This window comes from Phalacrocorax aristotelis, chromosome 3 (genome assembly GCF_949628215.1).
Source record: "Phalacrocorax aristotelis chromosome 3, bGulAri2.1, whole genome shotgun sequence".
Classification (NCBI taxonomy): domain Eukaryota; kingdom Metazoa; phylum Chordata; class Aves; order Suliformes; family Phalacrocoracidae; genus Phalacrocorax; species Phalacrocorax aristotelis.
Window position 1 is genome coordinate 113637175 of NC_134278.1, and position 16310 is coordinate 113653484.

The following is a 16310-nucleotide window of genomic DNA, read 5'->3' on the forward strand; positions in this document are numbered from 1 at the left end:
GAGCATACAGCAGCCCTGGTCAAGAGAGGTGGTGACAGCTCACCTGGAGGAGGGACTGCAGAGGATGGCGATGAGACCAGACATTAAGGTGGTCACTCCTAGCCAGCATCCAGCCCAGCAGCAGAAGCAGTAAATGAACTGGAACTCCTCAATACATTCATGATATTTTTCATGCTTTGGTCATGGCTGCAAAGGGTTTTTTTAGCCAGACAACTCCTCCTCATTAATTAACCATCGGAAGGAAAAGGGGAGCTCAACTTTGGAAGAGGGCAGATACTTGTCCCTAAACTCAAAAGTTAACCCTTTGGAAGAATCATAGTTGTGTTTCCTTTCAAAGACACTTTAAAAAAATTTTTTTTTTAAGCAACCAAAACATACCTTGCCAGGAAACAAAAAGATTAAAACCAGGTACCTGAAAACTGACATCCTACCCCAGTTTATTTCTCTTCTGCTTCATTCCCTCTCCAAGGCACATACGAGTAAGGCATTTTGCCTTCTTAATGCATCTTTACATCACTATCTTATGTGAAGATTCTTTCTGCCAGGCTGGTGCTTGTACAGAACAGCAGACCTCCAAAAATATATAAAAAGCAGCATTTTAGCAGAGTTACATGGCTCCACAAGCAGCACCACCCTCATCTTCCCTAAGCAATCTGTGCTGAGTCTGGGGGGCAAGGGTTAGGGAAGGGACTGGAAGAAAAAAAGAGAAGAAAAGGAGTTAAAAAAACCAGCCCACCTCTCCCAATGAGAGTCTGATCAAAGTAGAGATGAACAGCAGCTATGTCTCAGAGAAAACAGCAAGAAGCCCATTAGCTACAGAAACATCAAACAAACAAACTAAATCTAGCACAATGCTGAAAACCAAAGTTTGGGGGGGTGGGGGGGTGGGGGAGGAGGGGGGAAGAAAATTCTTTAATTATTTTGTTTCCTAGCAGTAGAAATCTGTTCCCAAAGAGCCAACCAGATTTTTCTCCCAGAAAGCTCCATGGCTGCTATGGCAGAGATAAAAGTCATCTTTGTTTAAACAGAAGACAAAGGTTAAAGAAAGGAAAAACAAAACAAAAAAAATAGGTCCTTAGCCCTTCCCAGCAAGAGCAAAGAGTTCCCCTTACCCTCCTCCTCACTCCCAGTCATTCAGGGCAGCTAAACCCCAATACTAGTTTTGCTCCAAAAAAGCCATGAGGCACTCACCTTACTTCCCTACAGTGATGACAAGGACAGGGAGATCCATGGCCACAGAGGAGACATCAAATGGGAAGACAAATGGAGGCTCCTGTGCTAGACCCATCTTGCAGGGCAGAAAACTACCCCTTACTACATGCTCCAACTCCAGTCAAAACATTGAAGAAAGAAAAACCTTGATAGAATTCAAGCAGGACGCCTCTCAGGTTGTTCAAAGCATGCAGAATTCAAATGCTGCTGATTTTCTCCTTTAACGAGAAAAAGCAATGATTTAGCCTCCTCTACTAAAACCCAGCTGCTAGAGAAGATAAGGCAGGGAGGTTCCTGCATTTTCATCCTGCCCCTGCCACTTGCGTGCTACATGGATTTCAGAAACATCCCTTTGCCTCTGCCCTTGTACCGGTAAAGCAAGAACTTCACAGCCAGACTTTTAGCCAGCTCTGAACCAAATAGATCAAAACAGAGAAAGGAGAGCCCTTTTAATAAATATAAACCAAGAGCCTTCCCACACAACTCTCAGACTCCCATCTGCTGCCTGCTGGTCCTCAGCCTGTGCAAGCAATTATTCCCTGATTGCTTTTGCTCATTGCCACAGCCCTTCCCACCTGAGAGCCAGAACCAACAGCTGGAGCTTTGTTTGGGGTCCCTGGGAATCCAGGTACTGCAGGCTTGTGCTGCACAGCCGGCAAGGCTCCTGCTTGAAGCTAGGCATGAGCTTCTCAGGAGCTCACAGTTAAAACATCACCCTTTGATAGGCTGAAGATAAACATGAAAAGCTGTGGCTTAAGGATGAATTTTGTCAGCAGGCTATCTCCATTAACAGAGACAGGGAGATCCATGTGTAAGTGAAACAGCCAGACAAATTGTGTCTAAGATGAAAACAAGATTCAGCCCCTGAGCTCCAAGGAATTCCTCAGTATGTCCCTTCATTCACCCACAAATTAGCCATAGCCCTTGTGTGCCTCCTGCTCACCCTGCAGCTCCGTGTCTAACTTCTCTCCCCTCCCACATCCCTGAAGGCTTCACTCCTGATGTTGGCTTTTCTGGCTTTTTTTCAGCTGGCTTTATTTAACTCCTTCCTTTTAAGCAATCCTCTCCTGCTCCCTTCTCCTCTGAGTCACACTCTTGCCGTCAGGATGTTGCTCAGTTAAGTAAGGGAGCTTATGGCCAGCACTACAGCCCCACACTCCCTTCCTTTCTTGGACTAGTTATGTCCACATGTGGATTATAAGCTTTTGATAGCAGAACCGTCTTCCCTTTTTTTTTTTTTCCCCTAAGTGAACTCCTGTGTTCCCTGTGTTGTTCTGAAAGAGCAATGAAAGAGTGTTTTAGTTTAAGAGGACCCTTGGATGTGGTAACCTGGTGGTTTCATGGTCAGCTCTTTATTATCACGATCTGTGAGGAGGACGTGCTTGTGTTCCACCATGTTGCTTGTTCCCCCAGAACAACCTGTGAAGTTTCTCACCAGCTCTGCAGTGATGGCGTCGCCTAGAGTTGCATGCTTGTGACCAAAGAGAAAGACTCAGAGCTTAGCAAAAAAGTGCACCCAGACTCCAACTCACCTTTCGGACTTTCCAGCAAAATGCACAGAAAATGCAACTACAAAGAAATATACTGAGACGCAGTGGGGGCAATATATCTTTAATTTTTTTTGCTTTTTTTAGTATTACAGTATATTCTTATAAAAAGATACAGATAAAAAGGACACTATAGGATTTGTACATTTAATTCACTTAAAGTCTTAAACTGACTAAGAAATGAGGATACGCCAAGGCATTACAGCAGCACACAACCTCCCACTTCAGTAAGCAGCACTGTACTTTCCAGCCTGGGGGGCAGGGGCACCTCCCAAAGTGACCTGTGACTTTCAAGCTGAGCAGGCTTGCAGGGGAGGAGAATGGCTGAAGATGGGGATGGTTTGAAGGGGAGTTGTTAAGCACAGAGTGGCTCAGGTACCTGACATCCCTTTACAATTCTCCTAAAAGTGGCAAAGGTTTTTAAGAAGCCTCTTTAAGGGCAAGCATGAAGGGCAGGAAATGGCTTGTCATAAAGGCTTTTCTAGATCACTTGGGTGAGAGCTCTTAGTGGTGGACAGCTGAAAGGACCAAGCCCTTCATAAGCCCTGTGGAACATCTTGTAAACAGCCAAAACTGCCTAAGGGGTAGTTTTGATCCAGATGCTGCTTTGAATTACGCTGGTGTAAACCCAGAGCAACTTGTATTATACACTACCTATTCTATTCTACACTATCACCAGTAAGAAAAGATTCTGGTTTGGAAGATCTGGTTGGTGACAGCCAACAGGGCTTCACTAAGGGCAAATAGTGCCTGACAAATTTAGTGGCCTTCTACAACAGGGCTACAGCATTGGTGGATAAGGGAAGAACAACTGACATCATCTAACTGGACTTGTGCAAAGTGTTTGACACTGTCCCACAAGATATCCTTGTCTCTAAATTGGAGAGACATGGATTTGACAGATGGACCACTCGGTGTATAAGGAATTGGCTGGGTGGTCGCACTCAGAGAGTTGTGGTCAACAGCTTGATTTCCAAGTGGAGACCAGTGATGAGTAGCGCTCCTCAGGGGTTGGTATTGGGACAGGTGCTATTTAACATCTTTGTTGGTGACATGGATAATGGGATTGAGTGCACCCTCAGCAAGTTTGCCAATGACACCGATTTGTGTGGTGTGGTCAACACACTGGAGGGAAGGGATGTCATCCTGAGGGACCTTGACAGGCTTGAGAGGTGGGCCTGTGCGAACCTCATGAAGTTCAACAAGGCCAAGTGCAAGGTCCTGCACATGGGTTGGGGCAATCCTAAGCATGAATACAGGCTGGTCAGAGAATGGATTGAGAGCAGCCCTGAGGAGAAGGACTTGGGGGTATTGGTTGATGACCCAACAACATGCGCTTACAGCCTAGAAAGCCAAGGTATCCTTGGCTGCACCAAAAGAAACGTGACCAGCAGGTTAAGCGAGGTAATTTTTCCCCGCTACTCTGCTCATTAGAGTGGAGACCCCACCTGGAGTACTGCATTCAGGTCTGGGGCCCCCTACAGAAGGAGGACATGGACCTGTTGGATTGAGTCCAGAAGAGGGCCACAAAGATAATCTGAGGCCTGGAGCACCTCTCCTGAGATAGGCCTGGAGAAGAGAAGGCTCCAGAGAGACCTTATAGCAGCCTTCCAGTACCTGAAGGGGGCCTACAAGAAAGCTGGAGAGGGACTTTCTACAAGGGCATGTACTGATAGGACAAGGAGTAATGGCTTTAAACTGAAAGTGGATAGATTTAGATTAGATATAAGGAAGAAATTCTTTACTATGAGGGTGGTGAGGCACTGGAACAGGCTGCCCAGAGAAGTTGTGAACACCCCATCCCTGGAAGTGTTCAAGGCCAGGTTGGATAGGGCTTTGAGCAACCTGGTCTAGTGGAAGGTGTTCCAGCCCATGGCAGGGGATTAGAACTAGATGGTCTTTCAGGTTCATTCCAACCCAAACTATTCTATGATTCTATGTTCTATTAAGGATCCAGACTCTCTTATGAAATCAGGTGCCAAAACACCATGCTGGACTAATGGCATCCTTCCCAGCAGGCCCAGTGAGCAAAATCTGGCCAACTTCAGGGGACTCTGGTCATCAAAACTACTACTTAGAGTAGTAGATAGTTTTATATATACATAGAGATACAGAAATTCCATCTTTTCAGTTGGCGAAATTGTGTTACCCAGGTTGGCCTTTTCAACCTTTCATGACAGAAGCTAAGGTGGCCAGTGGAGGCTACTCATTTGAATGGTAGGCAACCAGAAATCTCCTATGTCAAGTACAGAAGCCAAGGAGCCATGGCCAAACACCTGGTGATTGCTAGAGACTCCATGGGTAGAAAACCAACCAGGAGAAAAATTTTGTTTACCCTGGATAATCTGGGGAGGTAGGATGGAGGAGGAGAAAGGGGAATTAGGGGAAATCCTTCTTCCTTGGCCTTGAAGATAGGAAGGAGTATTAGCTCTGAGGAAGGAGAATTGTCCCAGTTTGTCCCACCAGCATGTTTACTCTGGTGAGAAGTTACAAGGCATGAACTACTTTTGCCCATCTATCTAATTCTCTGCCATTGTAGCCAGAATGTGTGTGGAAGAGTGAAGTTTGAGCAAGCAACTGTGCAGCTTAACTCTTCTCAATCTTCCCACTGCAGGTTTTATAGAAAGTGTTCTACAATAACCAACCTTCATCAGTTTACCACATGCTTTAAAATGAATGCTTTCACAGGACCAGAGTAGCTATGACAAAAGCAAAAGGCAAGTTTTATTTCTTCTCTCCCCTCCCACACCAAGACTGCTCACACACATCTCCTTGACTACCTCAGCTTGCTGCACAATAGCCAAGCCAGATGTCTAGCCGGTGTAATGCCCTGGCACGGTCTCAATAGTCTTTGCTGTAATGCAGTGTATACATACAAACATAGCAAACTAAAATAAGGCAAAATAAATAGAGGTGTCAGATTTACAGGTTCTCCTTAGAGATTCCTAAAACCTTTTTTTTTAAATCATTTAACCCCCAAACAAACAGACATACAAACAAACAAAAAAAGCCCCAAACAACCAACCCAGAAACGAAACTGCATATATCATATACATCATCAACTGTACAACTGATCTCCTTTCCCCTCACGGAAACTCCTGACTCAAACTTCTCCCATGCAACCCAGCTCAGAGTGTGAGCTTTCCTAAAGAAGAGGAAAGATTCAGCCAGTGGGGCTAACCATCCCAGAAACACCTGCCCCACAGTCTCCCACCAGGGCCCCTCACAATTCCTTTTCCTTCCTCAGACATTGTGAACACATTACAGAAATGCTTCTGAAGGACACCTGGGTCACCTCCCTAGTGGGGAGTCTCTCACCCCCAAACACTAGTCCTACTTCAGCTCTTGTAGGGAACCGGTGCTTGGATGAATGCTGTGCTGCAGGGCATGGAAGGGCCACGCTGCCCTGAAGTCACTTTACCTTGTAGCACTTCCAGAGACTTATGACCAGCTGAGAAGAGTGACACAGGCCAAAGGGATTGGGAAAGGAAGGGAGTTCTTCAGTCTCTTCTGGGGTCATCCTAATGCAACCTGCTTATAAACAATGCAGAGTCAGGTAAGTGAGTGAGCACTAGACCTCTAGGGACAAGGTCTGGAGAGTTAGAAAGTACCTCCTCTTCTAGGTGTGAAGAACTTCACCTAAAGTTAGCAATGACTATACATTTCTGCAGGAAGTAGAACAAGCCTCTTTCTCACATCTCCCCCTCCTCCACTTATTTCCAAAGACAGTGATTTCACTTAAAATGCTGGTGCTAGGCACAGGTGCAAGGACAACAGCAGACCCTAGCTCTTCTCCAGCTCTCAGTGTGATAAAGAGGTTATGCCTCAATGTTATACCTCATGAATGCTTGCTATACCTGCTCCTGCTCTGATAGCACTAAAGGACAAGGAATAAGATTTTCCTTTCTCCTTCAATGTTCAGCAACTCTACCACAACTGCACTCAAATGATGACAAACAAGGACAAACTTGGCTTCAGCAAGAATCTGATATCACATCCTAGAGCAGAGCCAACATTTTTCCTTATCTTCTATGTGACAGCCTCATCTTATACAGTAGATCTATTAATGGACCTCTCTGCTTCTCACCACTTATATGAAGTCACTGCTTGCCTCAGTGTGTAACTGAGCTTTTCCAAAACCCTCTTTATGAACATTCACCATGGAGTCTAGAGCCAGGGGGACTGTCCAGCATGCTGAACAAAGCCTTCAGCCACCATCACAGATTCAAAACAAGTGTTTGGGGCACTGGAGTGCTGAGAAAGTTGAGCTGCAGTGAATCAGGGCCATGACTCTGAGCTTTCTGTCCATCCCAGTAATAAGTATCCCACAGCTGATTTATAGGAGTTGCACAATCTCTCATTATTTCCGTATGAGTCAAGGAGGTGGCAAAACTACAGCAGCTTTCTTTAACTCTGTCAGTGTGGCCGAAGCACCACGTACCATTTTATAGGACCTCTTTAAATTGGGGTTGAACTGTGTACAAAAATGGACAGAGGGTTTATCACTCTCTCTGCTTTTGCTACATTTGTGGCCTGGCAAAGTGACTTCAGTTTCAAGCACAGCATAAACCTGGTTTGACAAATACTGGGGCGGGGGGGAATGCTGTATGTATATTCAAGGGTTTTGCCCTGAGGTGTTTCTTCCCTGACAGCACTGCCATGCTGACAGTCTGCCTTATCAAACAAGTACCTGGGGAGCAAGCAAGCAGCCGTAAATTGGACAGAGCCATGAGTCGCATCGTCCTGCACCAGGGCTGACCTTGGCACTACACCTGAATTTCTGGGTGAGTCCTAAACCCAGGGGGAACAAAGAGGGGGAAAAACCTACAGTGTTCTAATCCCTAAAAGCATCATCTTTGGAATTCAGGGATTATCCACATCTAAACTCCACTGTATACCAATTTGGCACGTATTACCACCTCTCATACGACTTACATGGCATAGGTTATATGGCATGCTTTAAACCAAGTCAAACAAAAGGGCTGGGATATAGCATGTCTACTTCAGGGAGCAGCAAGGAGCTCGTTAATATAATTTACAAGAGACATTTCTAAAAATCCATTTTGTCATTTAAAATAAAAATGCTTAAAAAAAGTGAGAGTTTTTCTTAAACTTTCAAAAACCTTTATGAAATACAGTCTTTGTTCTACAAGGTGCTTGTGTCCACTGCAACGGCCATTGCTGTTAATAGCTAATCCCAGAAGGGGAGTGGGATAGTAAGGGAGGAGAATGCACCCAGCTCTTGTAAGATACCAGCTCTTTACGATGAATATTATACAGAGGCGCGTCAGTCTGGAATGTTGTAAATAGGGAAATAGTGGGGTGGGAGACTTAAAATTCAGTAAACAATGAAACATTAAACAATGCTGACTTTTTTGCTTCTTTCCATAGTTTACATAATTATTTTGCTCTCAAAATGTTCAGAAAACCACCACAGTTTGCTTCTCCAATATTGGTAGTGTATAATACTGATCAGGCAGCGTGCATGGCAGAGGAAGTTCTGTTCTGCAGACCTGGTGCAGAGCCTGAGGTTGAGTGACATTCAGAGAAAAATCGAACCAAATTATTAAAGTGACAAATAGAGATTTTTTCACTTCCCTGGGATTCCTTGACATTTTGTGCTGTTGACTCTTGATGCATAGTTTGTAGATGGTGGGTCCCTCTTCTCAAGTGTTCTCTCTTTTCTTCCCATCTAGGAGGAAGAATCCATCACCGTTTCTTTCTTTTCTCCTTTTTCTTCTCCAGGGAAGATAATAAAAAAGGAAGACAAGATTTTTTTTTTTTTTAAAAAAAGCCCATGACAGCCTACACAATCCAATCCTTGTCTTAGAGCCATGAAGACACACAGAATTCAGAATTCAGGCCTCTTCCTGGGATTCTTTGCTTTTTGTCTGTGTGCTTCATACATGTAGCTTAAATACAATTTTTTTTCTTATTAATTATCCCATCTCCAAAGCGCACTTGGCTTACACAATTCCATGTCCTCCTGGAAAAATTCTCACTTTTCATTACAGGTCCCTCTGTTGGTTCATCCCAAGTGATCCCTGCAAAAAGGCTGTGGGCTCTAAGGCTCTCCTTCAACACCATTCGTATCCTACTGAGTTATGTGATTCCCCTAGGCACGAGTGCGGGGTGTGCAGTGAAGGTCAGCCTGTTAGAAAGATCAGTCCATGCCAACAGCAATCACAGCTAGTATAGCATCAAGTGGAAGAGAAACCTCATTTCTTGCAGCCAGTGACCCCATTTGCTTTTTGCTGCTTGTGACTTGTGGATGATACGAGGGAGCTCCTGATTTCTATTGGGCTGTGCTAAGAAATCTTGCGCAAACAGGTAAGAAACATTCTGCTGTTTCCCACCCACCCTCCAGCAATGACAACAGGCTCCACATTCATTTACTTGTAATCCCACCCTGGCAGTGGCTTAGTTTTCTAAAGAAAAGCCACAGCTTCTTTCCTAGAAGATGCATTTCATAACTTCGAGGCTCAACCGTCAACAAATTCCAGAGCACTGCTTCTAGAAAAGCAGAATCCGAAAGACTTTTGCAAAGTATTTTATGTTGATCCTGATTCTTGAATTTCAATTTGTTCCAGTACCTGATGCTTCCATCTAAGCATTAATTGCTTTGGACAGTGTAGGCCACACAAAAATACTATACAGAACACGAGATCAAAAGCATTTTCCAGGTGCTAATCAATGGCTTATAAAATCCAATTCTGGAAGGGAATTGGAAACCTCGAGAACCGCATCTTGGCAAGCTCCTGGAGGCCAGTCTAGATCTTGAAGAAGCAACAGGTTCTTACAGAGCTGCTCTGAAATTAGTCTTGCTTATTATCAGCAAGATGGAGAGTGTGACTAGTTTTTACTTTGGCACACAGAAAATTATCTTTCTCCAGCAGTGAGGCAGTCTGCAAGGCCCAAGTACGTTCTGTCATCACCATGAGGCCTTTGATGACACAACAAACTCCCAGAAGCAAATCTGTCAGCTCTGCATGGCCCAGTCGCAGACCCTGCTGGCTCCTCAGAGGCACTTTTATAATGGTTCAAATTAGGAGCACAGAAGAGGGATGAAAGGAAAGCTGATCATGGAAAGGTAACATCTCTACGTCTCTAGCCACAGACCAAAGAAATCCTTTGGAGCAGCTGTCAGAAAGGCGCCATCGCACACATTCTTCTTCCTTGTTTTGCACTTTTTCATCACCTTCTTTTGGTTTATTATTTTTCTTCCTCTTGTAATTAATAATTTAGCTTTGTCACCACCCGCTCCCGGCTTGTCTCTAGGCCTTGGTTCCCCGAACGCTTGCGGTTACGCTTGAGCTTGGATATGTCTTTGTCAAAGACTTCACCCGACCTTAATGCTGACACCAGGTCATCAAACTCCCCACTCTCTTCAGAGATGCTTCCAGCTTTTGCTTTCTTTTGTCGCCTCTCTTTTTCCCTCTGCTCTTTTAGCTGTGGAGAAAGACACAAAACTTCAGGATTAGCTAACCAAGGTGCCAGATCACTAGGTGCACTGCCAAGAAGCAGCTAAGATGCATCAGTACAGTTTAGCGAAAAAAAGAGATCAGGATCCTATCCACAAGGCCGTTACCTGTGCCAAGAGCAACAGGCAACCACGCTGGGCTTCCCTTCTGCATAGGTAAGCAGAGGGCAGGAGAGATGAACAATGAGTACCATTGTATGTTTGCCTCACAAAGCACTACCACCCTGGAGCAAAGAGGACACATGGTATCTGTCTATGCTGCTGCTGTTTTGCACTAATTTTACAGTAGGATAGTGCCAGTAAAGTAGCTGTGCCAAATGACAGTCTACAAGTGATGCTGGCACAGAGCCTGCAGCCCGAGAGCAGGATAGTCTGGCACTGGGCAGGAGCAGCACCATCCTCAAAGTGCTGGGGCAGAACAAGCAGGGCTAGGTTTGGTATCTGAATCCAAAAAAGGGCAATTTAGGACCCAAACAGTAGGCCCTTCAGAGCTGACAGGACAGCAAGCAGGAAAAGTGTCATCATTTGTGAAAAGAATGATGCCAATGAGAGGTGACAGGGAGAAAGACATAAAACAGTGACAGTGACAGGACATGAGCATTGGAATTGGCACTCTCAACCTTTCTCTCTTGAGACATGAAAAGGTGATGGAAGGAAACACCTTCCTGTGCCCAGGTCCTCACCATTGCCTCCATGCGTGCCCTGCGCTCCTCCTCTTCTTTTTTCTTCCTCATATTCTCCAGATCTTGCTTGGCCTCTGCAAATGACTGTAAGAAAGTGTCGAAGATGCCAAAAAATTCATCTGGCTGCATCTTGCCCTCACTCTCTCCAAAATGCTTCAGTGCCTTGGCATACTGTCAAGGGGGCAGAAAACACAAGAGCAATAATTAGGCAGGCAGTTTGGTGAAGACAGTGAGGAAAGCTTATGAGTAACCACACATGTAATTCAATACCCTCTGAGCATTCATGCGGCAAGAGCAGAAACTACCCGCTGGCAACAGAAGTGCCTCTCCTTAAGGCAGGTGCCTCTGTCCCTGAAGAATCTGCTCTCCTGAATATCCTTTGGGCAGCATCGAGCAATGGTGCTGGAGAGAACTAGCTGTCCATATATAAAAAAAACCATGTTCAGTGCCTGAGGGTGATGGAGTAGTTTCAGAGGACGGCTGTCTGGCCACTTCTCAGCTGAAGCTGTGGGACCACAGGGGCACAGAAGAACAGTGAGCTAGCTGAGGAAACAAGTAGTTTTAGTCCATCCTAACTATCAAACAAGTAGTTTTAGCCCATCCTTTCCCCTTCCACCTTCCCCTCAAACTCACTTTTAAAATGGCTGGAGTTAGAGGGTTTTTTTGCAATAACATTACAGTCTGTCCTCTCAGGAGTCTTTTGCCATGTCATCCATCACTCTGGAGTCCTCTGAGTCAGGGTGTTGCCTGGGAGAGAGGCGACTATGGACAGACACGGCATAAAAGAGGGGCAAGGAAAGCAGCCAGGGCTCCCAGGCAGACTTAAAAGAGAGTGAATACATCACAACTGGCTTTTATTTTAAAACACCAATGTTGAGGCTGCAGGACACATGTGGAGACAGCCAACTGGCAGGACTTCAGTCACAGGGCAGTCATGATTGGGATATGGTAAATTCACAGCAACGCCTGGCTCCTGGACACCAGTCCTGCAGTAGTTGTACTCACTTCTTTGCTCTCTCACACTCACAAACATGCCTCTCTACTCACCAAAATGCACTCAAATACATGCACATATAGTCTGTCAAGAGCACGTATGCATGTGCCCACTAATTCCTATATAAGTGTACAGATTCAAAAGCTGTATCATTGTCCAACCACCTTCACTCACAAACCTCTGTATCGCAACAGGCAGCACCAGGAAGACATTCCTGACAGCACTAGTGCCCTGATGCACAGCTCCCCTAGCATTCCCTGCTTGTACTTTAACATACCACCACTGAGCAGCAGAGCGTCCTTACAGACCTCAACATTTACCAAACCAAACGCAGACTCTCGCAGGTTATAGGCTGCCTTCAGACTCTCTTGTGTGTGTCTTCAGCTCATACTAACACAGCCCAGCCTCCCTTTCCTTAGGTGGGTGCTCTTGCAGAATGGAAAAGAACAAAAACGGTTCAGGCTCTGATCCCAAGGGCAAAATTAGTTTGGAAGCAGGTCTTATAAACCCCTTTGGCCCTGTACCAGGTAAAGCATAAACAACATCTCCCAGTCAACTGCAGGGGATAGAAATCTCCAAGGAAAGCAGCTTCTTTCTGGCACACACTGAGACACTCGGCATCTCCCCTCCTCTGCTTTCCGTGCCAGGCCCACAAAGCAGTTTGAAGCAATAGCTTCTTTTTTCTTTAAAAAGGCTCTGTTCTCAGCCAGAAACAAACAAAGAAACCCAAAGTATCTGGGGAAAAAAAACCCGCTGGAAGAAATGCAAGTTGCTTTGAGCTACCAAACATGGCAGGAGTTGAAGGAAGCGCTACAGCAGAAAGTCATGGAGGGAATTCAGAGTATGGAAACAGCAATAGATTACTTCTCTGTTTTAACACCATTTCTCTGAAACCTCTGAAGACACATACATACATGTATGCACACCTTTTCTCTCTCCCCACCCCTCTCTGCATATGTGTATTTTCTCTGTATATAATGTAGGCATAGTGTGCTTCAATATTAGGAAAGTGCAGCAGTCTTACAGTAATCCACACTGACCAGCACCAGCTCTTCATCAGAGAGAATATAGGCTGTCAATACTGCAGAGGGAGATAATGCATCTCCATGCACTGTATTTTCTTGGCTTGCCTGCTCCAGCGTGCCAATCAGCCAGGGGTGCAGCAGTGCCAGAGAAAGGCTTCAGCACAAGCATTGCCACTGCTGCTTGAACACAGAGAGTGCCTAAAGCTCATTGGTCACTGGAGATGTGCTACCTGGAATCTCTTCCCACTTAACTTGTGGTTAACTCCTGTGAAAATTGAAAATAATGCACAAATTAGGAGCAGTGACTAGAGCTGCCAGTTAGAAGGATAGCTTGTCCACCTCCTGTGACGCTTGAAGTTCAGCGGCAGCCCACAGGAGATGGCTGTTGTACCTAGTGATGCACTGCCTCTGTCCCCTGCATTCCTCCTGTGCACAGCAAACATGAGTGAGGTGCTACACAGGAACCAAGCTGGTTTGAGCCCATGAGTGGCCATAAGGGTTTCCCAGCCTTTTAGGGAGGATAAGGGTTGAAAAGGAGGGGGTCCTTGCCTGGGGCTTTTGAATCCTACGTACATGGAAGTCTCCATTAGAGGGGGGTGTTGTCTGCAAATGTTCTGAGCACGGCCTGTCACCCAGCTACCAGCACAAGCTAGTTGGGCACACTGTCTTTTCACTGTTTAAATTGAAACAAACCCCTCTGTTTTTATTACTTCTTCTGTTTCCCCATAGCTCTGGTTCTAGATTACACATACTTTTTCAAAGCCCCGGTGCTGGGATGAAGGGCAGTGAGCTGCTGGAGGCAGCCTCCCCAACCCAGGTAGGAGGCTTAGGCTCCTACCTGCACACAGGGACTAAAACCACACTGCCTGCCTCGCTCAAGGCATAAGAGGCAACACGGTGCAGATGGAGGTGCTCTGGACCCCAGCCCTCTCTTCTGCTCTCCACTACAGGATTTGTGTCACCCTATACAAATCAAACAGTACCTGCTCTTGTGCACACTTGTGAAATATGTAGCTGAGTCCTCATGCATGCGGAATGCTCCCAGAATTCTGTGACATGCTATAATACTGCGGAACAAGGGCTGAAACTTGCTTATTCTTGAAGTCATCTGGGGACAGATGACATGGGCAAAAGCAAGATGGAAATCTGTGTTTCAGTAGGTTTTCCACTGTAACACAGGATGGCATATATTTTTTTCATTAAAAAATTCATTTCCACACCATAAGGGCCCCCAAGCTCCATGATATAACAGGTCCACGAGCTCAGTGCCAGCATTGCTTCCTCTGCCAAACTTTCCACTGAATTCATCCTCTTGCCAAAGCAAATCGTTTAGACAGTTGTTTATTTTAAAAAGCCATTTTAGCAAGGAGAGGGAAAGCGGGACAGCAGCACACACACTCTGCTGTGCTTGCCAATGAAATGTTAAACAGTGGCAGAAGAGCTCTGCAAACTGCAGGAACGGGGCTCTATGAGGAGGAAGAAAAACAGCCATGATAAAAATTCCCTGCTGTCTGTGCTGTCTGCTATTGCAGGAGGAGCCAATGCACAAATAAATCATACCATGTAGCCATGCAACATGAACCGTCTTCCCCAGAGAAGTAATCCTGAGTTTGCTGTTATGAAGACTCCAATGCTGCACTGAGGCAGTTAAAAGAAATGTCTGCTCTCTTTATGGGACAGATTCAGATCAGTTAATAGAAAGAGCCCAGCTGATTTCAGTCAGCGCTGGGACCATCTCTCCTTGCACCTAAATGCTCTTAAAGGATTCTCCCAGGAGTTCAGCAGTGACTCTGGCAGCCCCAAAATCAAGACACAGGTGCCATAAACATTTCTGATATGTTAGATGCCAACCTGCCCTGAAGTGTCTGTGGTTCTAAGTCACTGTACAACAGCTACGTAATTTATTTATCAAATGGCTGTTTCTGACAGCAGGCTGTGGTGACTGCTCATGCCCTTTGTAACATACCTTGTCTTGACTTCCTCAATCTCCGTCCTGATTCATTTCTTATTCATTAGCCCCAGCAGCTGACAGAAAATACCAGTCCCCCAAAATGAATGACTAAAGTGCCAACCGGCACTTGGACTACAGTATTTCTGTGTGCTTCATAGCATTCTGCCATTAACGACTATTTTCTTAAATGGATTTTGGCTTTCACTGCCTTGCTGTTCTTCAAAACGGTATAAGTGCTAAGCTTATTAAATGCCTGGGCAGAGTCTGAACTCCTTTCTCCATGATGATAAACACCCTGCTCAAGAGGAGCTGTCATGAGAAAGACTGAGGATGCACATTTTTCCTACCCGCCTCATCAGCCTTGCCCAGGCAGTGGCCTCCATTGTGCCTCTGTAGAGAGGCTTAAGTTTCATATTCATCGTAGGAATGGCAATACCTGACTAAGCAGACTTTGTTCTTCTAGGAAGATCCAAAATGTTTTAAAAACAGGCTTGTTATAAACCAAGCACAAGGTAGAACAGCTATGAAGCAGTCTAGTGATCTAAGTTCATACCTGTCAACATTTAAGTATGTTGTAAAGCTTCATACAGGGCAAATGTCACCTTTTTCAAGTAGGAAAATAAAATTCGTACCATGGGAGGTCACCATTCCTCTGCCTGGGCATTTTCATTGCTTCCCCACAGAAACACATGGAAAAATTTTCACAAACAAAATTCAACCCCATTCTGTTATTTTTTAATGTAAAAAGTCAATTTTTCATCTGTTCAAACGCTTAAAAACCGGTGAAGGGTTCCAGGGCAGCATTTAACTTTCTCCTGCCCCCACCATCCAGTTTATGGGAAATGTCAGAAAACATTATCCCTTGATCTAATCTATATATTCCCTTATAAAGTGGTATTGAAAGTGAGAAAAACACAAAAAGAACAAGAACCAGCTGTGCTAGGGAGCCCATTTAAAGAGTTGGTCTAAGTTTTCAATCAGTTCTTAACCAAGCCATCTGTTTACTGCATGAAGATAAGCACAGTTACAAGGCTTCGTTTGCAAACAGATGCCTGCATCTGACAACCTGGCCCTTTAAATTTAAAATATCACTTCCTTCCCATGGCCACTAGTTGTAAATGGTCCTGTTTAAGCAAAAAGGCCAAAAATAGTACTGCATGGGTTTGTGAAAAATATTGTCTACAGAGAAGGTCAGCACCACACCTTGGTAATGGATTTTTTCCATAACTTAAAGGAATAAAGAAATTATTTTTGCTAATACTAAAGACATTTAAAAAAAAAAAAACAACTTCCCAGGTTTGAAAAGATAATTTGTATTGTTTTAAATCCCAGCTGAGAAAACATGGCTCTGATTAACTTATGACAATCAATTAGCCACATCTATATTTAGAAGGATATCCAACGCCAGCTGTTAAAAC

The 16310-nt window shown here is 44.9% G+C and overlaps 1 protein-coding gene across 4 annotated transcripts in view; it reads right to left on the bottom strand.

Annotated features, from left to right (window-relative positions):
* Nucleotides 1–7763: 7763 nt before the first annotated feature.
* The window catches only part of DAAM2 (dishevelled associated activator of morphogenesis 2), a 210196-nt gene continuing 201649 nt past the window's right edge, over nucleotides 7764–16310 (bottom strand). For all 4 annotated transcript variants that reach the window (XM_075089130.1, XM_075089132.1, XM_075089129.1 and 1 more), the window contains 2 exons: nucleotides 10923–11093; nucleotides 7764–10208 (listed from right to left, as the gene is read on the bottom strand). In XM_075089130.1, coding sequence (XP_074945231.1) covers nucleotides 9993–10208; nucleotides 10923–11093 — 387 coding nt within the window. In that variant the 3' untranslated portion in view covers nucleotides 7764–9992. The remainder of the gene's footprint in view (nucleotides 10209–10922; nucleotides 11094–16310) is intronic.